Consider the following 22,395-nt stretch of genomic DNA (forward strand, 5'->3'; position numbering starts at 1 on the left):
CTGTCTTGACTTGCAATTTTCAAAATAAGAGCGTACTCACACACACACACACACACACACACACACACACACACACACACACACACACACATACAAACAAACGGGGAACGTTAACAGCACCATAGACAAAGATGTCATTCTGTGCTTCAATCCAAAGACAATACAAACTTCTCCTTCCTGTTTAAGACAAGTATTTGTCTTGACTTGTCAGTTTCAAAATAAGAGCGTACCAACATTCACACATACAAACATGTTGGTGAATGTTAACAGTATCGTAAACAAGGGTGTCATTCTGTGTTTCAATTCAAAGACAAGACAAACTTCTCCTTCCTGTTTAAGACAAGTATTTGTCTTGACTTGTCAGTTTCAAAATAAGAGCGTACCAACATTCACACATACACACATGTTGGTGAATGTTAACAGTATCGTAAACAAGGGCGTCATTTTGTGCTTCAATTCAAAGACAAGACAAACTTCTCCTTCCTGTTTAAGACAAGTCTCTGTCTTGTCTTGCAAGTTTCAAAATAAGAGCGTACTTACACGCACACACACGCACATGTTGGCGAATGTTAACAGTATCGTAGACAAGGGCGTCATTCTGTGCTTCAATTCAAAGATAAGACAAACTTCTCCTTCCTGTTTAAGACAAATCTCTGTCTTGTCTTGCAAGTTTCAAAATAAGAGCATACTTACACGCACATGTTGGCGAATGTTAACAGTATCGTAGACAAGGGCGTCATTCTGTGCTTCAATTCAAAGATAAGACAAACTTCTTCCTGTTTAAGACAAATCTCTGTCTTGACTTGCAAGTTTCAAAATAAAAGCGTACTAAGTACTAACACGCACACACACACACGTTGGCGAATGTTAACAGCATCGTAGACAAGGGCGTCATTCTGTGCCTCAATTCAAACACAAGACAAACTTCTCCTTCCTGTTTAAGACAAATCTCTGTCTAGACTTGCAAGTTTCTAAATAAGAGCGTACTAACACGCACACACACAGATGTTGGTGAATGTTAACAGCATCGTGGACTCGGGCGTCATTCTGTGCTTCAATTCAAAGACAAGACAAACTTCTCCTTCCTGTTTTAGACAAATCTCTGTCTTGACTTGCAAGTTTCAAAATAAAAGCGTACTACAGTTGTTTCTTTGGACTTAAATGTGAGGTGTGAGCAGGAAGTTACCAAGGTCCATGTCGTCGGCCTGCGGTCTCTGCGAGAAGGGGATGCCTTTGTAGACGGCGTCCAGCAGCTTGTCCTTGACCTGTGTCACCGTGTCACAGTTCAGCACCTTAACTGGCACCTCTGTGCCCGCCTCGCCCTCAGGGGGGATGCACATCAACGTCTGGGAAAAGATCTGTGGTCAGTGGACTTGCCTCTTTGGGTGTTTGTCTAAATGTGTCTCATTCTGCATTGTGTGTGTCCCTCCATGTGTGTGTATGCAGTTCCACATGTGTGTTTGTCTCACTCTCTGTGTGTGTGTCACTCTGCAAGTGTGTGTGTCACTCTGCAAGTGTGTGTGTGTTTCTGTCCTCCTGCTTGAGTGGGAAGCTGTTTGTGTGTGACATTCTGCATGTGTGAGTGAGTCACTGCATGTGTGTCTGACTGTGTGTTACACTGTGTCTGTGTCACTCTGCATGTGTGTGTATGTCACTGCATGCGTGTGTATATCACTAATGCACGTGTGTATGTGTATATCACTAAGGCTGTGTGTGTGTGTATGTCACTAATGCATGTGTGCGTGTATGTTACTGCATGTGTGCGTGTGTATGTCATTAATGCATGTGGGTGTCGATGTCTGTGTGTTTCACTATGTGCGTGTGTCACTTTGCATGCATGTGTGTGTCTGTGTATGTCACCAATGCATGTGTGTGTGTGTGTGTGTGTGTGTGTGTATGTATGTCACCAATGCATGTGTGTGTGACACTATGTGTGTGTCTGTGTATGTCACCAATGCACGTGTGCGTGTGTATGTATGTCACTAATGCATGTGTGTGTCACTATGTGTGTGTCTGTGTATGTCACTAATGCATGTGTCACTATGTGTGTGTCTGTGTATGTCACCAATGCATGTGTGTGTGTATGTATGTCACTAATGCGTGTGTGTCTGTGTATGTCACTAATGCATGTGTGTTTGTGTGTTTGTGTGTGTATGTATGTCACTAATGCATGTGTGTGTGTCTGTGTATGTCACAATGCATGTGTGTGTGTATGTATGTCACTAATGCATGTGTGTGTGTCACTATGTGTGTGTCTGTGTATGCCACTAATGGATGTGTGAGTGTGTCACTATGTGTGTGTCTGTGTATGTCACTAATGCATGTGTCACTATGTGTGTGTCTGTGTATGTCACTAATGCATGTGTCACTATGTGTGTGTCTGTGTATGTCACCAATGCATGTGTGTGTGTCACTATGTGTGTGTCTGTGTATGTCACTAATGCATGTGTGTGTGTGTGTATGTATGTCACTAATGCATGTGTGTGTGTCACTATGTGTGTGTGTCTGTCACAATGCATGTGTGTGTGTATGTATGTCACTAATGCATGTGTGTGTGTCACTATGTGTGTGTCTGTGTATGTCACCAATGCATGTGTGTGTGTCACTATGTGTGTGTCTGTGTATGTCACTAATGCATGGGTCACTATGTGTGTGTCTGTGTATGTCACCAATGCATGTGTGTGTGTATGTATGTCACTAATGCATGTGTGTCTGTTTCACTATGTGTGTGTCTGTGTATGTCACCAATGCATGTGTGTGTATGTATGTCACTAATGCATGTGTGTATGTCACTATGTGTGTGTCTGTGTATGTCACCAATGCATGTGTGTGTATGTATGTCACTAATGCATGTGTGTATGTCACTAATGCATGTGTCACTATGTGTGTCTATGTATGTGACCAATGCATGTGTGTGTGTGTGCGTATGTATGTCACTAATGCATGTGTGTGTCTGTGTATGTCACCAATCCATGTGTGTGTGTGTATGTTTGTCACTAATGCATGTGTGTGTCACTGTGTGTGTGTCTGTGTATGTCACCAATGCATGTGTGTGTGTGTGTGTGTGTGTGTATGTATGTCACTAATGCATGTGTGTGTTGCCCTGCGATGAGGTGACGACTTGTCCAGGGTGTACACCGCCTTCCGGGCGGTATAGCTCGGTTGGTAGAGCGACCGTGCCAGCAACTTGAGGGTTGCAGGTTCGATCCCCGCTTCCGCCATCCTAGTCAATACCGTTGTGTCCTTGGGCAAGACACTTTACCCACCTGCTCCCAGTGCCACCCACACTGGTTTAAATGTAAAAATTAGATATTGGGTTTCACTATGTAAAGCGCTTTGAGTCATTAGAGAAAAAGCGCTATATAAATATAATTCACTTCACTTCTGCCCAAATTCAGCTGAGATAGGCTCCAGCGACTCCAAAAGGGACAAGCGGTAGAAAATGGATGGATGGGCATGTGTGTAATCTGTGTATGTCATTAATGCATGCGTGTGTGTGTCACTATGTGTGTCTGTTTGTGTGCATTTGTGTGAGTCACTCTGCTTGTGTGTGTCTGCTAGTCCGTCTGTGTTTCAAGCTGCTTGCATGTATGTCACGCTGTGTGTGTGTGCGTCTGCCACACTGTACGTGTGTGTGTGTGTGTGTGCGTTACCAGCTGCTTGTAGTCGATCTGCTGCCTGATGAGTTTGTCCTCGCTCAGAGAGTAGCGAGCTTCGCCCGTGATGGCGTCGATGGGACCTTTCTCCATCTGCTGCTTGATGGCGCAGTACAACATGAACAGAGGCTCGCCTGCACACTCCTGGGGGGTTCGGGGGGGGTGTAGTCTTAAAACATGGCGTCCTTCTTTCCAACTGTCTGAGTGTGAACGCTCACCTTGAGGAATCGGTACAGGAGGAAGGTGAACCAGTTGGTCAGCATCTTCTCGGCCACGGACTCTGTCCTGTGGAACGCAAAGGTTAAAGGTCACAAGGGGCTGGGGGGGGGGACCAGGGAAGGTGGGGCGCCGACCTCCTCAGTAGCAGTTTGGGATGGTTGCGGTTCTCCAGGTTCTTCTCGATCAGGTCAGCCAGCAGCTGCTTGAGCACCCCCGTGGCGTACTCCATGCGGCCCTGACGCAAGCCACGCCCGTTAGCATACAGCGGTAGCACTCGGACGGACAGACAGGAAGTGGTACCTGCAGCGCCGCCATCAGCAGCGAGGCCACGTTGCCGCGGTCGCGCATGGAGAACGAGCGCTGGCCCTCCAGCGTGTGGATAAAGGTCAGCAGGAACATTTTGTTGTTGAGCAGCTGACTGAAGAGCCGTAGCGCTTTCTCCACGTTGGCTGGAGACTGAACACGCACACACACACACGGACGGACACACACACAACCGTGTTTATTAAAGGCCTACTGAAACCCACTACTACCGACCACGCAGTCTGATAGTTTATATATCAATGATGAAATATTAACATTGCAACACATGCCAATACGGCCTTTTTAGTTTACTAAATTGCAATTTAGTAAACTGTTGAAAACATCGCAGAATGATGACGCTTGTGTTTGTGACGTTATTGGTTGGAGCGGACATTTCAGCCCAGCACCGCTCGTGGCTAAAACGTGTCTCTTTTCATCGCATAATTACACAGTATTTTGGACATCTGCATTGCTGAATCTTTTGCAATTTGTTCAATTAATAATGGAGACTATAAAGAAGAATGCTGTTGGTGGAAAGCGGTGGATTGCAGCTGTCTTTAGCAACCGAAAGACAGCCGGTGTTTCTTTGTTTGTTGTTAAGCTTTAACACAGAGCAGTCAAGCGAACATGTTTCTCTACATGTATACCAATTGTGATATTAAGTCGGCTCTTACCGGAGACTTGAGTGGATTATGCGACCTCCACCTGCAGCTGTCAAAAAGGCAGCTGTGATCTTGGATCCTCCATTGGCTTCTCTCAGAGACACTGGCGTTCACCGCAGCCCTCCGACTTTCAGGTATGACTTTAAAATCTCACTAAAATACTATTAACACAATAAGCAGATAAGGGGTTTTCCAGAATGATCCTAGTAAATGTGTCTAATAACATCTGAATCGCTCCCACTGCCGCCGCCTGGAGCCTTCGCCTTTTCTTTTTTTTATGCTTCACTCTAACTTTCCTCATCCACAAATCTTACATTCTCACTTAAATTAATGGGGAAATCGTCGCTTTCTCTGTCCAAATTGCTCTTGCTGCTGGTGGCTATGATTATAAACAATGTGAGGATGTGAGGAGCCCTACAACCCGTGACGTCACGCGCACATCGTCTGCTACTTCCAGTACAGGCAAGGCTTTTTTATTAACGACCAAAAGTTGCGAACTTTATCGTGGATGTTCTCTACTAAATCCTTTCAGCAAAAATATGGCAATATCGCGAAATGATCAAGAATGACACATAGAATGGACCTGCTATCCCCGTTTCAATAAGAATATCTAATTTCAGTAGGCCTTTAAGACAATCCCAAAATTATCTTGATTTAAACCAAACCACACAAGAAGATGTTTGAAATGCAAATGTTGACTCTACTTAAACACTGTTATTTTTTTTCAAACTGTCATTGCTCCAAAAATAATAATGAATCAAAATCAATGTTGATATGAATTATTGACCCACTCAATAATTCAATTTGAAATAATTTCTGGGGAAAGTATTTCATATTTAGTTTTTTGTCATCTTTGACAAAAACGCCATAAAACAAACAAAAGACATGAAAAAAATGATAAAAACTTGTAATAGACGGATTCATCGGAAGTTGATTTAGAGATTTAAACATTCAAAGTTTAAAAAACAGGTGTATAATTTATTTTTTCACTTAAAAACAGTCATAGGCTCAAAAAATAATAATAAAAAAAATCTATGTTGTTACGAATTATTGACCCAATTTAGGCTCCAATTACTTTACATCAAATATTACACTTTGAAATAAATTTCATATTTTGTTCTTTGCCAAATAGGCCATAAAACTAACAAACAAAAAAAAAATTGAAAAATTATAAAAACTTTTAAAAGACTGATTGATCGGAATTTGATTAAGCATTCAAAGTAAAAAAAAAAAAGTGTGTGATTTATTTTTAACACTTTTTTGAGTGGGGAGCTTTGTGGATCATTGCTCAAAAAATAATAATGAATCAAAATCAAGTATTTTTATGAATGATTGCCCTATTTAAGGCTTTAATTATTTCACATCAAATATTCAACTTTAAAATAGTTTTGGGGTAATATATTGCATATTCTGTGCAATTGCCATAAAAACAAATATTGCACTTTAAAAACTTGGAAAGTAAATGTAGCATATTTTGTGATTTTGTCAGAAAAACATTCTTTCCTTTAACATAAATGGCTAAAATATGAAAAAAGAAATGTAAACGTTATATCGACGGAGATTTTTACAGAATTCTTACTATTGAAGGCTCCAGTCAAATATTCCACTTAGAAATATTTTTTTATGGAAAATACAGCATATTATGTATTTGATATACAAAAAGGGCATTAAACAAACAAAAAAACATGAATAAATAATAATAACATTAAAAGTAAAATAATAATACAACATTTTTTTTATTATTTTAACACTTATATGATGGAGCTTTATTGATTCAGAGAATTTGAGTGTTATGTAAAAATATCTGTCATTACTCAAAAAATAATAATGCATCAAACTCAATGGAATCAATTATTTACCTATTAGGCTCCAATTACTTCACACCAAATATTCCACTTTGGAAATTAAGAGAAAACGTTGCATATTTTGTGTTTTTGTCACAAAAACATGCTTCCCTTTAAAATAAAGGGCATGAAAACATGAAAAAAAGTAAAACCTTATAAGGTCGCATGAATCTGAAATTGATCTAGACATTTTAGCGATGAAATAATGATAATAATATGACTTATTTTTAACATTTTTATGAATGAGATCCTTCCAATCTTGACTTGATGAGAGCCCTAAAAGTACATTTAAAAAAAAGTATATATATTGTATTCCATCCGTGGTTTTGAAAATGAAAAATATCGAAATGGCCCCCACATGCTTTACTTTGTCAGTGTGCGACCGTAAGAGGAAAAAGTTTGGACACTCCTGATATATCTTTTCAAAAAATACCTTAAATTCTGGACTATAAGGCCGTCCTTTTTTACTAGACCTTGAACCCTGCTGCTTATAAAGCGGTGCAGGTAATTTACAGATTTTTATTTTCTGACATCTCATGGAAAAAGAGAAAAATCTTCTGCAGGAAAGTTCAGTGATCAGATGAGCAAAAATTTTTCTGTTTGACCACAATACCCCAAAATATGTTTGGAGGAGAAAAGGTGTTCCTAATCCCAGGAACACCATTCCTACTAGAGATGTGCGGTTTGCGGTCTCATCCGCGGAGTCCGCGGATAAACCGCAGGTCGGGCGGGTGACATGACGAAAAAATAGATTTTAATTAGATTCGGGCGGGTGGCGGTTGAACCATCCGGAAATATTTGATATACATGGTTCTGGGATCGGTATCCTTTGCAATTCAAAGAGCCATTTAAGATCCGTGTCATAAAGCGAAGAAGACAATAGGAGACGCTATTATTCTCTAGAATGACTGCCAGCAGACACCCAGATAATAAGTATTAGGGCGTGCTATGAAGCCATCGGCTTTGTCACCTTCTACAACATGAACGATCTGCTTGTCAGTCCAGCATCATGTTGTGTGTGGCTTCCGCGGCAACACGCACACGACTGCAAGGCATACTGGGTGACACAGAGTACACTAATGGTTGTGATATAAACAATTTTAACACTCTTAGTAATATGCGCCACGCTGTAAAGCCACCCAATACAAGATAGACAAACACATTTCGGGAGAACATCCTTCCAGAAACACAACATAAATGCAACACAACAAATACCCAGAATCCTTTGTATCCGTGACAAATCCTGACTACTTTATACACCCCGCTCCAGCACTCCCCGCGACACCTAAAGGGACAAGCGGTAAAAAAATGGATGGGATGGACAAAAAATTTGAATAAATATTTGATCGCCTACCAACCAGCGAGCATGAAGCACATAAATGAGTCTTGTCCCTTTAAAGGCCTACTGAAATGAGATTTTCTTATTCAAACGGGGATAGCAGGTCCATTCTATGTGTCATACATGATCACTTCGTGATATTGCCATATTTTTGCTGAAAGGATTTAGTAGAGAACATCCACGATAAAGTTCGCAACTTTTGGTCGCTAATAAAAAAGCCTTGCCTGTACCGGAAGTAGCAGACGATGTCGCGTGACGTCACGGGTTGTATAGCTCCTCATATCTTCACTTTGTTTATAATCATGGCCACCAGCAGCAAGAGCGATTCGGACCGAGAAAGCGACGAGTTCCCCATTAATTTGAGCGAGGATAAAAAATTTGTGGATGAGGAAAGTTAGAGTGAATAATAGAGAAAAATAAAAAGACAGGGCCGTGGGAGCGATTCAGATGTTATTAGACACATTTGCTAGTATAATTTTAGAAAATCGTATAACTGCTTATTGTGTTACTAGTGTTTTAGTGAGATTATACTGTCGTAACTGAAGGTCGGAGGGGTGTGGCCACGGGTGTGGTGACCGCCAGTGTCTCTGAGGGAAGCCACGCAGCTGCCTCTTTGACAGCTGCAGGAAGAACGACGCAAGCTCCGCTCATGTCTACGGTAAATGCTGACTTATAACCACAATTTTCTCACCGAAACCTTCCGGTTGACATGTGGTCGGGAACCATGTTCGCTTGACCGCTCTGTTCCATAGTAAAACTTCACCTTCGGGAATGTAAACAAGGAAACACCGGCTGTGTTTGTGTTGCTAAAGGCAGCTGCAATACACCGCTTCCCACCTCCATCTTTCTACTTTGACTTCTCCATTATTAATTGAACAAATTGCAAAAGATTCAGCAACACAGATGTCCAGAATACTGTGTAATTATGTGATTAAAGCAGACTACTTTTAACTGGGATCGGGCTGGAAAAAAATGTCCGCAACAACCCGAGACGTCACGCGCACGCGTCATCATACTGACGTTTTCAACGGGATCCATCCATCCATTTTCTACCGCTTATTCCATTTCGGGGTCGCGGGGGGCGCTGGCGCCTATCTCAGCTACAATCGGGCGGAAGGCGGGGTACACCCTGGACAAGTCGCCACCTCATCGCAGGGCCAACACAGATAGACAGACAACATTCACACTCACATTCACACACTAGGGCCAATTTAGTGTTGCCAATCAACCTATCCCCAGGTGCATGTCTTTGGAAGTGGGAGGAAGCCGGAGTACCCGGAGGGAACCCACGCATTCACGGGGAGAACATGCAAACTCCACACAGAAAGATCCCGAGCCTGGATTTGAACTCAGGACTGCAGGAACTTCGTATTGTGAGGCAGACGCACTATTTTCAACGGGATACTTCGTGCGAAATTCTAAATTGCAATTTAGTAAACTAAAAAGGCCGTATTGGCATGTGTTGCAATGTTAATATTTCATCATTGATATATAAACTATCAGACTGCGTGGTGAGTAGTAGTGGGTTTCAGTAGGCCTTTAAGAAACCTGCTCAAGACTGGAATAGACTACATGACCATCAACATGAAAGAAAACGATACTGACATAAACTTACTGAAACAGCAGTGGATCAAATACTTATTTCGCCCACCGTGTGTGTATGTGTGTGTGTGTGTGTGTGTGTGTGTGTGTGTGTGTGCGTGTGTGAGACATACGTCCAGCTCCTTGAGGACAGGATGTTCTTCTATTCCAGGGAACATGACTCTCATGGTGTACGTGCGATATTCCAAGAAGGGAATCTTGACTCCGTCCATGTCGTTGGTCAGCTCTTGAATGTCAGTCTGCAGCTCTGCAAAGGCTACACAACACACACACATGAACACAACACACACACATGACCACACAGAGATTGTTGTGTGATGGCGTGCGCACCCTCTTTGCACTCCAGCGCCACGCGGCTCTCCAGGTTGTCCATTTGCAGCTGGAGGCGCTTCAGCGTGCGGTCGGCATCGCGGGTCTTCCTCTTATAGGCAATGAGCACGGCGATGATGGCCACCAGCAGCACGCCGCCACCCGCTCCGATGCCGATGATGGCGGGCAGCGTGAGAGCGCTGTCCGAATAAATGTGCAGCGTTCCCGGGGAGAATTCCAGACCTCCCACCAGGATCTACGAGACCACAGCTCGATGTCATATATTTGCAGTCGGATGACGGCGTGATGGGGGCGGGGCTAGCTCACCACCACACGCTGCTCCCCCGTCAGTTCCGGCGAATCGCAGAGAAGCTGATGTTCGGAAACGGTCAACAAGCAGGGAGACTCTCCGATCAGGACGGTGTAGTTGAGGCGGTTGTTGCCGGGCACGGGCGGGACCAGGTTCCTTCCCTGCGCGAGTACACCACACCGTTCAAATACTTCACAGGCCGCACTTCCTGTCAGCCGTTTCTCACCTTGAGGATGATGGGCGAACCAGGCTTCACCTCCAGGATCCCAGACGTCCCCAAGGGGTCAAAGATGGGGTTTGGGTAGTGCGTGAAGGGGGTGGAGTTCAGCACCAGCAGAGACGACACCTGCTTGGCCAAGAGGGAAAGTGGAGTCAGCCAAGACCAAAACATCCGGTAAAAAAACGTCACCTGATCCAAGATGAAGCCAAATTCGTCAGCACGTAGCGCCCCCTCTGGTGGCTGTGCTTTGCCCAACGCCAGCCCGGGAGACAAACACGTCATGGCGCTGTCGTTGACCACGCTGCAAAACTGCATGACAGGAAGACCACCGACTTAGGAGGATGGCAGGTCAGAGGTCATGATCGCTGCTCTGCATCTTAAATATTAGCAGCATGCTAAGTTAGCTAGCCTAATGATGTCCTGAACGTGACGGTGTGATGACATAAACATGTGATGACATATACACGTGACATCATAAACATGTGATGTCATATACATGTGACATCATAAACATATGACATTATATACATGTGACATCTTAAACGTGACGTCATAAACATGTGATGTCATAAACATGTGATGTCAAATATGTGACATCATAAACATGTGATGTCAAATGTGACGTCTTTAACATGTGATATCATAATCAAGTGACATCATAAACATGTAATGTCATAAACATTTGATGTCAAACATGTGATATCATAATCAAGTGACATCATAAACATGTGATGTCAAACATGTGACATCATAAACATGTGATGTCAAACATGTGACATCATAAACATGTGATGTCAAACATGTGACATCATAAACATGCAATGTCAAATGTGACGTCTTTAACATGTTATGTCAAACGTGATATCGTAATCAAGTGACATCATAAACATGTAATGTCATAAACATGTGATGTCAAACAAGTGATATAATAAACATTTGACATCATAAACATGTGATGTCGAATATAAGACATCATAAACATGTGATGTCAAACATATGACATCATAAACATGTGACATCATAAATATGTGATGTCCAACATGTGACATCATAAACATGTGATGTCAAACATGACATCAAACATGTACTATCATAAACATGTGACATCATAAACATGTGATGTCAAACATGTGACGTCAAACATGTGATGTCATGTACATGTGACGTCAAACATGTGACATCATAAACATGCAATGTCAAACATGACGTCATAAACATGTGATGTCAAAAATGTGATATCATAATCAAGTGACATCATCAACATGTAATTTCATACACAAGTAATGTCAAACATGTGACATCATAAACATATGTCAAACATATGACATCATAAACATGTGATATCAAACGTGTAATATCATAAACATGTGACATCATAAACATGTGATGTCTAACATGTGACATCATAAACATGTGATATCAAACATGTGATATCATAAACATGTGATATCATAAACATGTGACATCATAAACATGTGATGTCAAACATGTGACATCATAAACGTGATATCAAACGTGATATCATAAACATGTGACATCATAAACATGTGATGTCAAACATAAGACATCATAAACATGTGATATCAAACATGTGATATCATAAACATGTGACATCATAAACATGTGATGTCAAACATGTGACATCATAAACATGTGATATCAAAAATGTGATATCAAACATGAAATATCATAAACAGGTGACATCATAAACATGTGATGTCTAACATGTGACATCATAAACATGTGATATCAAACATGTGATATCATAAACATGTGACATCATAAACATGTGATGTCAAACATATGACATCATAAACATGTGATATTAAACATGTGATATCATAAACATGTGACATCATAAACATGTGATGTCAAACATGTGACATCATAAACATGTGATATCAAACGTGATATCATAAACATGTGACATCATAAACATGTGAAGTCAAACATAAGACTTCATAAACATGTGATGTCTAACATGTGACATCATAAACATGTGATATCAAACATGTGATATCATAAACATGTGACATCATAAACATGTGATGTCAAACATGTGACATCATAAACATGTGATATCAAACGTGATATCATAAACATGTGACATCATAAACATGTGATGTCAAACATAAGACATTATAAACATGTGATATCAAACATGTGATATCATAAACATGTGACATCATAAACATGTGATGTCAAACATGTGACATCATAAACATGTGATATCATAAACAAGGGACATCATAAACATGTGATGTCAAACATGTGACATCATAAACATCGTGGTGGTCTGTGCAGCCCTTTGAGACACCAGTGATTTAGGGCTATATAAGTAAACATTGATTGATTGATATCAAAAATGTGATATCAAACATGCAATATCATAAACATGTGACATCATAAACATGTGACATCAAACATGTGATATCATAAACATGTGACATCATAAACATGTGACATCATAAACATGTGATGTCAAACATGTGACATCATAAACATGTGATATCAAACGTGATATCATAAACATGTGACATCATAAACATGTGATGTCAAACATAAGACATCATAAACATGTGATATCAAACATGTGATATCATAAACATGTGACATCATAAACATGTGATGTCAAACATGTGACATCATAAACATGTGATATCAAAAATGTGATATCATAAACAAGGGACATCATAAACATGTGATGTCAAACATGTGACATCATAAACATGTGATGTCAAACATGTGACATCATAAACGGGTGATGTCAAACATGTGACGTCAAACATGTGATGTCATGTACATGTGACGTCAAACATGTGATGTCAAACGTGACATCATTAACATGTGATGTCAAACATGTGACATCATAAACATGTGATGACGAACACGTGATATCGTAAACATGTGTTGTCGAACATGATATCATAATCAAGTGGTCTTAAATATGTGTCGTTACAAACATGTGACATAATACCATGTGATGTCAAATGTGACATCATAATATCGCCTCACAGTCATGTGATGTCATACACATGCGATTCCGTAAAATGTTTTTTATTTCGTAAACATGTGACATGGTAAACATGGGACATGATCATTGTTGCCAGTTACCTTGAAAAACTAATCTGATTAATGACTGCTGATTACTCCTTTAGAAAGTAACTTAGTTACTTTACTGATTAGTTGATTTGAAAAGTAACTAAGTTAGACTACATGTTACTTTATTAGTTACATTCAGCAATGCAGCTACCGACACTACCTCCGCCGCCTCAACATAAAAATGACAAGCGGTTTCGCCAATAATCACTTTATTTAACATCAACAACTGCACTTAACATAAATACTTTTTTTACATATTAAACAAATAAATAATGAGTCTTTCTTTACTAGACATAAATACTAGTTTTATCTATCTTTATATTAAAAAGACTGTTTTTCTTCACAGCACTTGACATAAATTATTAATTTTTTATTAAATAAAATAAATACTGTCTTTTATACCTGACTGTTAATACTGCAGTAGCAAAACTTACAAATGTAAATGTAACTATTAAGTGATGTCAAACTTTTCTTATGAACAGTGAACCTGTTGTTCACAACATCAGAGCAGCTAGGCGTGGTTTTATAAAACAGTGTATAACACCACATGTTAGCTCTAATTGTTCTATTGTTTTAATCAAGTTATGAGTCAAACAGTGGCGTGGGGCGAGCAAACCGGTGCTTGTACCTCATTAACAAAAGCCCCTTAAACCTCTTGTCAGAAAGTCTATTCCTCATTGAGTGCAGCTTTCAGGTTGCTCTCCATGTGTGCATACTCCATCCCCAGGTAAGACGAAACGGATGTTCTGTGAGGCAAGTCCGCGTTGATCGTAGCGAGGATCTTGTTTATTATGGCACGAAACGAGGGTGAGTCAACTGTGCTTAAAGGCCTACTGAAACCCACTACTACCCACCACGCAGTCTAATAGTTTATATATCAATGATGAAATATTAACATTGCAACACATGCCAATACGGCCTTTTTAGTTTACTAAATTACAATTTCAAATTTCCCGGGAGTTTCGTCTTCGAAAAGTCGTGTAATGATGACGTGTACGCAAGACATCACGGGTTTTTAGGAAGTATGAGCGCTGCGCACACACACAGCTAAAAGTCGTCTGCTTTAACGGCATAATTACACAGTATTTTGGACATCTGTGTTGCTGAATCTTTTGCAATGTGTTCAATTAATAATGGAGAAGTCACAGTAGAAAGATGGAGTTGGGAAGCTTTAGCCTTTAGCCACACAAACACACAGTGATTCCTTGTTTAAAATTCACGGAGGTGAAACTTTCCTATGGATCAGAGAGCGGTCAAGCCAACATGGATCCCTACCAAATGTCAACCAGCAGGTTTCGGTGAGAAAATTGTGGTTGAAAAGTCAGTTGTTATCGGAGAAAAGCTGAGCTTGTGCCGTCCATAGCTGCTGTCAACTCCCCTGAGACACTGCGCGTCAAGACACCCGTGGAGACACCCTTCCGACTATCAGGTAATATTTAACTCACTAAAACACTAGCAACACAATAGAAAGATAAGGGATTTCCCAGAATTAACCGAGTAAATGTGTCTAAAAACATTGGAATCCGTCCCAATGCAATCGCGTTTTTTTTAAAAACTTTCTATTTTTTTCTAGTCCGTCGCTATCAATATAACACAAATCTTTCATCCTCGCTCAAATTAATGGGGAAAATGTCGTTTTCTCGGTCCGAATAGCACTTTTTGTTGGAGGCTCCCATTAAAAACAATGTGAATATGTGAGGAGCCATCAAACATGTGACGTCATCGTCTGCGACTTCCGGTAGAGGCAGGGCTTTTCTCTTAGCACCGAAAGTTGCAAACTTTATCGTGGACGTTCTCTACTAAATCCTTTCATCGATGTGCAAAATCGTTATTTTCAAATTAAAATTATTTCTAACTTCTTACCCACGGGGAAAATGTTAAAACTATGGAATATGACTGAGTCAGATGATTGTCGTTTTGCTGTCAGGAGTCTGAATCCACCCTCCATTTGTTTTGGTATTGTCATATTGTGTCTTCTTTTTGGGTGGAAGTTGAAAAAATGTTTTCAAGGATTGGTTTGTTTATGAAGCTTGATGTAGTAGTTTCTGTTATTTTAGGAGAGTTTATTGACAAGCATGACTTAGTCAATTTAATTATAGTACTTAGTAAAAGGTTTATTTTTAAGGCCAAAAATAGATATTCACTTAGTATTACTTTCTTTCGAACATTTATTCAGTATTTTTTAACTTTAGAAAGATACATGATTGACAACGATAATGATGCCAAAAAACATGAAAAAAAGATGGGAAATCCTTAAAGGCTTATTATGAAAATGTAATAATGTTTATAGATATGCCACAACAGCAACATATATGCTATCTGTTGTTGTATTCCCTATTTTTGAGTGTACAAAACTAAGGTGTGTGTTGAGTCGGACTTGGACATAATATGGACTATACACAAATGCTTTTTATGAAAATGTAATTTTGTTTATAACTTATATGCAATCTGTTGTTTCCCTAATTTTTGTTGTTGTACATGGATGAGGGTGTGTGTGTTGCTGAGCCCGACTTGGACATTGTCTGGACTGGACCTGGTTTTAAAAACCTTTTAGACAAGTCTAATTTCATTAACAACCTGGTCTGGTGAAGATAAGTTTTTTTTTGTTTTTATTTTATTTTATAAATAAAATAAAATGAGATTAAAAAAAGAAAGAAAAAAAATACATTTCTTGGATAAAAAACAAAATGAAATCATATAAAACAATTATATTAGAAATAGTAATTAATGATAGTGTTAGTGGACTGGCGACACACACAATCATGTGTGTTTCAGGGACTGTGTCCCTTGCAGACTGTGTTATATATGTTGTGGGAACCAGAATTTTGGTAGCAGAAAGAAACAACCCTTTTTTGTGTGAGTGGGTGTGGATGAGTGTGAATGGGGGAGGGAGGGATTTTCTTTGGGGAGTTGATGCACTAATGGAAAGTGTATCTTGTGTATTTTTATGTTGATTTAATAAACAAAAACAAAAAAAAATCCTTTCAGCAAAAATATGGCAATATCTCGAAATGATCAAGTATGACACATAGAATGGACCTGCTCTCCCCGTTTAAATAAGAAAATCTCATTTCAGTAGGCCTTTAAGGGCAGTATTTCCTCGACAACATACTGCCTGACCAACTTCTTTAACTCGAAATAATGACCGTATTTCCAACTTGAAAACGCGCTTCTCTCTCCGTCCTCCATTGTTGTTCATTTCGGTGTCACAAACGTGTGTCATCCTCATGCTAAAAACGTGACTTGTCGCTTACTTGACTTTCCAAGACAGCAAGAAGAAATAAAATGTCTTTTTACAAGGGAAAATTAAAAAAAAAAACTAAATAGTAACGCACAGTGACTTGGATTAAATAAACTTTAATCTGACTACTGGTTTGGAAATAGTAACGCATTAGATTTGTCGTTAATGAAAAAAGACATCATATTAGACTAACGCGTTACTACAAACCCTGTTTCTATATGAGTTGGGAAATTGTGTTAGATGTAAATATAAACGGAATACAATGATTTGCAAATCCTTTTCAACCCCTATTCAGTTGCTTTATTAAGTGTTCCTGAGCCCATATAGTGATATCCTTTCCACACTGATGTCGGTTTTTGATGCAGTACCGCCTGAGGGCTCAAAAGTCCGTAATTTCATCGCTGATGTGCAGTGATTTCTCCTGATTCTCTGAACCTTTTGATGATTTTACAGACCGTAGATGGTAAAATCCCTAAATTCCTTGCAATAGCTCGTTGAGAAATGTTGTTCTTAAACTGTTCGACAATTTGCTTACAAATTGGTGACCCTCGCCCCATCCTTGTTTGTGAATTACTTAGCATTTCATGGAAGCTGCTATTATGCCCAATCATGGCACCCACATGTTCCCAATTAGCCTGCACACCCGTGGGATGTTCCAAATAAGTGTTTGTGAGCATTCCTCAACTTTATCAGTATTTAGTGCCACCTTTCCCAACTTCTTTGTCACGTGTTGCTGGCATCAAATTGTAAAGTTAATGATTATTTTCCACAAAAAAAAAGTTTATCAGTTTGAACATCAAATATGTTGTCTTTGTAGCATATTCAACTGAATATGGGTTGAAAACGATTTGCAAATCATTGTATTCTGTTTATATTTACATCTAACACAATTTCCCAACTCGTATGGAAACATGGTTTGTAAGTAACGCGCTACCGGCATCAGTGGACATGGTAAACACGTGATGTTCTTACGTTGTTTGTTTCCACACCACCATATTTGGCTCGGATTTTGGGCTCCTGGATGGTGAGCAGGTTGGTTCCTGTAACTGTGATCACTGTGCTGCCACTGTGCGCACACACAAACACACGCACACACACACACACACACACACACGCACACGCACACGCACACGCACGCACACACAGAGTGGGGGCGGTGTCAAAGGGTGTCGTGATTGGCGAACAGCGAAGGTGTACGGCAGCCTACTTGAGGATGGTCCAGTTGGGTTCGATGGCGGTGATGGTGGGGTCCTCCGTGTACGTGTATTTGGTTTCCGAGCTGGTGACATTCGCCTTGTCAATCATCAGACGGATGGGGGCGGGTCCTACTCCAGAATGGGAGGCGGGAGTAATGCAGACCACTTCTCGATTGGTGCGTCTGGACGAGGAGGAGGAGGAGGAGAAAGAGTAACCCACTTTGGCGGTGAAGATTGATCCTCGCGTGCAGTATTGGACTCACTTGACGAAGAGACACTCGTCCTTGTCGATGAAGACGGAGACGCTGCTGCCGGCGTCCAGGTGTCGACCCTTCACCGTCAGTCGGGTCCCCCCAGAAACTGGACCTCTGTCTGGACCAACGCTACTGAAGCTGGGACTCTGCGTGAACAAGTCAAGAGCGCCCGTTGGGATTCTGGACAACGAGCGAAAGAAATAGGAGGTCTTACCACAAAGGCGTACGTCTGCGTGGACATTGTCCGGTACTCTGCGCTACACACGCCGATGCACAGCTCCACCGAACCGCCAGGGGAGTGAGGCAGCAGCGCCTCCGCCATGTTGCACACCACCCTGCATGCACAAACCATCAGGTAACAGTACATGACCGTGGCAGTTCAGCCTCCCAACCACTAAGGGACATTACAGGGCTAATCCTGCAGCATGTGTGACTATAGCCAGGGTAAGAAAATGGCCGACAGAACACACTGACCTCTCGGCGCTGACGTAGAGCGAGGCGACAGGGTTACAGCGCACACCTGCCACCTGAACGTGCGTGATCTCCTTCACCTGCAGGCCCAAGTTCTCGCCCTCGATGGTCACCAGGGTTCCGCCCTCACGGGGGCCGGTCAGGGGGGCGATCTGCAGAACGCCATGTCAGAAGGTGTTCCCGGCTCGAAGGCGTGCGCGGCGGCGTTCCTACCTTGGTGATGCGAGGGTGGCTGCAGCGCACGTTATGGCGTCCATGATGCATCCAGCTGTGCTCGGCCGCCGCGCAGTGCTGACGCAGCACGCACTTCCTGTTGTCGCCGCACCAGCCGCATTCGAAGGAGGGCGGGGCTTTAAGGCACTGACCGCAGCTGGAGCGCTGCGCCTCGCACTTGTACAACAACGCTAAACACACAACACATTGCCGGTGACACAACGCCGGTGACAGGAGAGCCATGTGACGTGCACGTCAAAGTTCCCACCTTTCATGGTTGCTGGCTTATCGATGAAGAAGTCGCCGTCCCACACGATGTTGAAGTCCACTGGAAGGTCAGCCGCCTCCGTGCCCTCGTACCAATACTGCAACGAAAACACACACAATAATGACTCAAGTCAATGTCCTCACTGTGTGTCCAAATGTCCTCACTAAGTGTCTAAAAGTCTTCACTATGTGTCTAAATGTCCTAACTATGTGTACATGTCCTCACTATGTCTAAACGTCCTCACTATGTGTCTAAATGTCCTCACTATGAGTCTAAATGTCCTCACTATGTGTCTAAATGTCTTAACTATGTGTAAATGTCCTCACTATGTCTAAATGTACTCACTGTGTCTAACTGTCCTCACTATGTGTCTAAATGTCCTAACTATGTCTAAATGTCCTCACTATGTCTAAATGTCTTTACTGTGTGTCTAAATGTCTTCACTATGTGTCTAAGTCTTCACTATGTGTCTAAATGTCCTAACTATGTGTACATGTCCTCACTATGTTCTAAATGTCTTTACTGTGAGTCTAAATGTCCTCACTATTTGTACATGTCCTCACTATGTCTAAATATCTTTACTGTGTGTCTAAATGTCCTCACTATGTGTCTAAATGTCCTCACTATGTTTCTAAAGGTCTTCACTATGTGTCTAAATGTCCTAACTATGTGTAAATGTCCTCACTATGTGTCTAAATGTCTTTACTGTGTGCCTAAATGTCCTCAATAAGTGTCTAAATGTCCCCACTATATCTAAATGTCCTCAATAAGTGTCCAAATGTCCTCACTATGTCTCCAAACGTCCTAACTATGTGTCTAAATGTCTTCACTATGTGTCTAAATGTCCTCAATAAGTGTCTAAATGTCCCCACTATGTCTAAATGTCCTCAATAAGTGTCGAAATGTCCTCACTATGTGTCCAAATGTCCTAACCATGTATGTAAATGTCTTTACCAAGTGTCTAAATGTCCTCACTATGTCTAAATGTCTTTACTGTGTGTCTAAATGTCCTCACTATGTGTCTAAAGGTCTTCACTATGTGTCTAAATGTCCTATGTGTAAATGTCCTCACTATGTCTAAATGTCTTTACTGTGTGTCTAAATGTCCTCAATAAGTGTCTAAATGTCCTCCCTATGTGTCCATACGTCCTAACCATGTGTCTAAATGTCTTCACTATTTGTGTAAATGTCCTCAATAAGTGTCTAAATGTCCCCACTATGTCTAAATGTCCTCAATAAGTGTCTAAATGTCCCCACTATGTCTAAATGTCCTCAATAAGTGTCTAAATGTCCTCACTATGTGTCCAAACGTCCTAACCATGTATCTAAATGTCTTTACTAAGTGTCTAAATGTCCTCATTATGTCTGAATGTCTTTACTGTGTGTCTAAATGTCCTCACTATGTATCTAAATGTCCTCACTATGTGTCTAAAGGTCTTCACTATGTGTCTAAATGTCCTATGTGTAAATGTCCTCAATAAGTGTCTAAATGTCTTTACTGTGTGTCTAAATGTCCTCAATAAGTGTGTAAATGTCCCCACTATGTCCAAATGTCCTCAATAAGTGTCTAAATGTCCTCCCTATGTGTCCATACGTCCTAACCATGTGTCTAAATGTCTTCACTATTTGTGTAAATGTCCTCAATAAGTGTCTAAATGTCCCCACTATGTCTAAATGTCCTCAATAAGTGTCTAAATGTCCTCACTATGTGTCCAAACGTCCTAACCATGTATCTAAATGTCTTTACAAAGCGTCTAAATGTCCTCACTATGTCTAAATGTCTTCACTGTGTAAATGTTAAATGGGTTGTACTTGTATAGCGCTTTTCTACCCCTTTTTAAGGAGCCCAAAGCACTTTGACAGTATTTCCACACTCACCCATTCACACACACATTCACACACTGAAGGCGGGAGCTGCCATGCAAGGCACTCACCAGGACCCATCAGGAGCAAGGGTGAAGTGTCTTGCCCAAGGACACAGCGGACGTGACTAGGATGGTAGAAGGTGGAAATTGAACCAGCAACCCTCAGATTGCTGGCACAGCCACTCTACCAACTTCGCCACGCCGTCCCCTAAGCAGCAATCATGTGTCTAAATGTCTTAACTATGTGTCTAAATGTCCTCAATAAGTATCTAAATGTCCCCACTATGTCTAAATGTATTAACTATGTTTAAATGTCCTCACTATGTTTAAATGTCCTCCATAAATGTCTAAATGTCCTCACTATGTCTAAATGTCCCAACTATGACTAAATGTCCTCACTATGTCTAAACGTCTTCACTGTGTGTCTAAATGTCCCCACTATGACTAAATGTCCTCACTATGTCTAAACGTCTTCAATAAATGTGTAAATGTCCCTACCATGTCTAAAATTCCTCAATAAGTGTCCAAATGTCCCTACTATGTCTAAATGTCCTCCCTATGTCTAAATGGCCTCAATAAATGTGTAAATGTCCTCAATAAATGTCTAAATGTCCCCACTATTACTAAATTTCCTCACTATGTCTAAATGTCTTCACTATGTGTCTAAAAGTTCTAATCATGTGTCTAAATGTCTTCACTATGTGTCTAAAAGTCCTAATCATGTGTCTAAATGTCCCCACTGTCTCTAAATGTCCAGGTGACCAGGTTGTCCACAATAGTAGACATACAAGTATGTCTTTTTTGTAAATAAAATCAAAAGAAAACAGAGAAGAACGATTGCAAAATCTCTAAAATATATTTCATCAGAGCTCTGTGTCTAATGCATCTATTTTCCATTAAAATCTTCCAGCTGAGCCCCAAATGGATTCAGCAGGCGCGCGCGCGCACACACACACACAGACACACACACACACACACACACACACACACACACACACAACCTGTACTGTAAACCTGGCGAGTGTGTGTGAGAGTGTGTCGGTGATGGCGTGAGATTATGTGACACCCCTGCCATGTTCTTGCCTGCTGGTGAGTAAGTGTCGTCTCCTTGGTAACCTTGCTATGTGCGTTGGTCGGTCGCCATGGTAACACAGATGGACGTGTGCGTCTAAATAGATGATAGATGTACTTTTATTTTGAATAATTCCAGGACCGAGGAGTGTGTAATATGCTAATAAATGATTTACAGATACTAAACGACAGTGGGTGTAATACTTTGGTTTTAGTCAGGATGCGTAAATAGTCACTGAAAAGACTCTTG

General features: G+C 41.0%; 1 protein-coding gene across 1 annotated transcript in view; it reads right to left on the reverse strand.

The window, feature by feature from the left end:
* Nucleotides 1-22,395, reverse strand: part of plxna3 (plexin A3) — a 112,935-nt gene that overhangs the window by 17,405 nt on the left and 73,135 nt on the right. Inside the window, exons 14-30 of the mRNA XM_061889482.1 lie at nt 19,210-19,306; nt 18,942-19,132; nt 18,732-18,880; nt 18,472-18,592; nt 18,267-18,403; nt 18,015-18,185; nt 17,780-17,873; nt 10,654-10,773; nt 10,471-10,590; nt 10,262-10,405; nt 9,956-10,190; nt 9,739-9,881; nt 4,176-4,331; nt 4,010-4,110; nt 3,875-3,941; nt 3,654-3,800; nt 1,187-1,346 (exon numbers count right to left, since the gene is read on the reverse strand). Coding sequence (XP_061745466.1) covers nt 1,187-1,346; nt 3,654-3,800; nt 3,875-3,941; nt 4,010-4,110; nt 4,176-4,331; nt 9,739-9,881; nt 9,956-10,190; nt 10,262-10,405; nt 10,471-10,590; nt 10,654-10,773; nt 17,780-17,873; nt 18,015-18,185; nt 18,267-18,403; nt 18,472-18,592; nt 18,732-18,880; nt 18,942-19,132; nt 19,210-19,306 — 2,353 coding nt within the window. The remainder of the gene's footprint in view (nt 1-1,186; nt 1,347-3,653; nt 3,801-3,874; nt 3,942-4,009; nt 4,111-4,175; nt 4,332-9,738; nt 9,882-9,955; nt 10,191-10,261; nt 10,406-10,470; nt 10,591-10,653; nt 10,774-17,779; nt 17,874-18,014; nt 18,186-18,266; nt 18,404-18,471; nt 18,593-18,731; nt 18,881-18,941; nt 19,133-19,209; nt 19,307-22,395) is intronic.

The sequence above is a fragment of the Nerophis ophidion genome, linkage group LG27, assembly GCF_033978795.1.
Source record: "Nerophis ophidion isolate RoL-2023_Sa linkage group LG27, RoL_Noph_v1.0, whole genome shotgun sequence".
NCBI classification, from domain to species: Eukaryota; Metazoa; Chordata; class Actinopteri; order Syngnathiformes; family Syngnathidae; genus Nerophis; species Nerophis ophidion.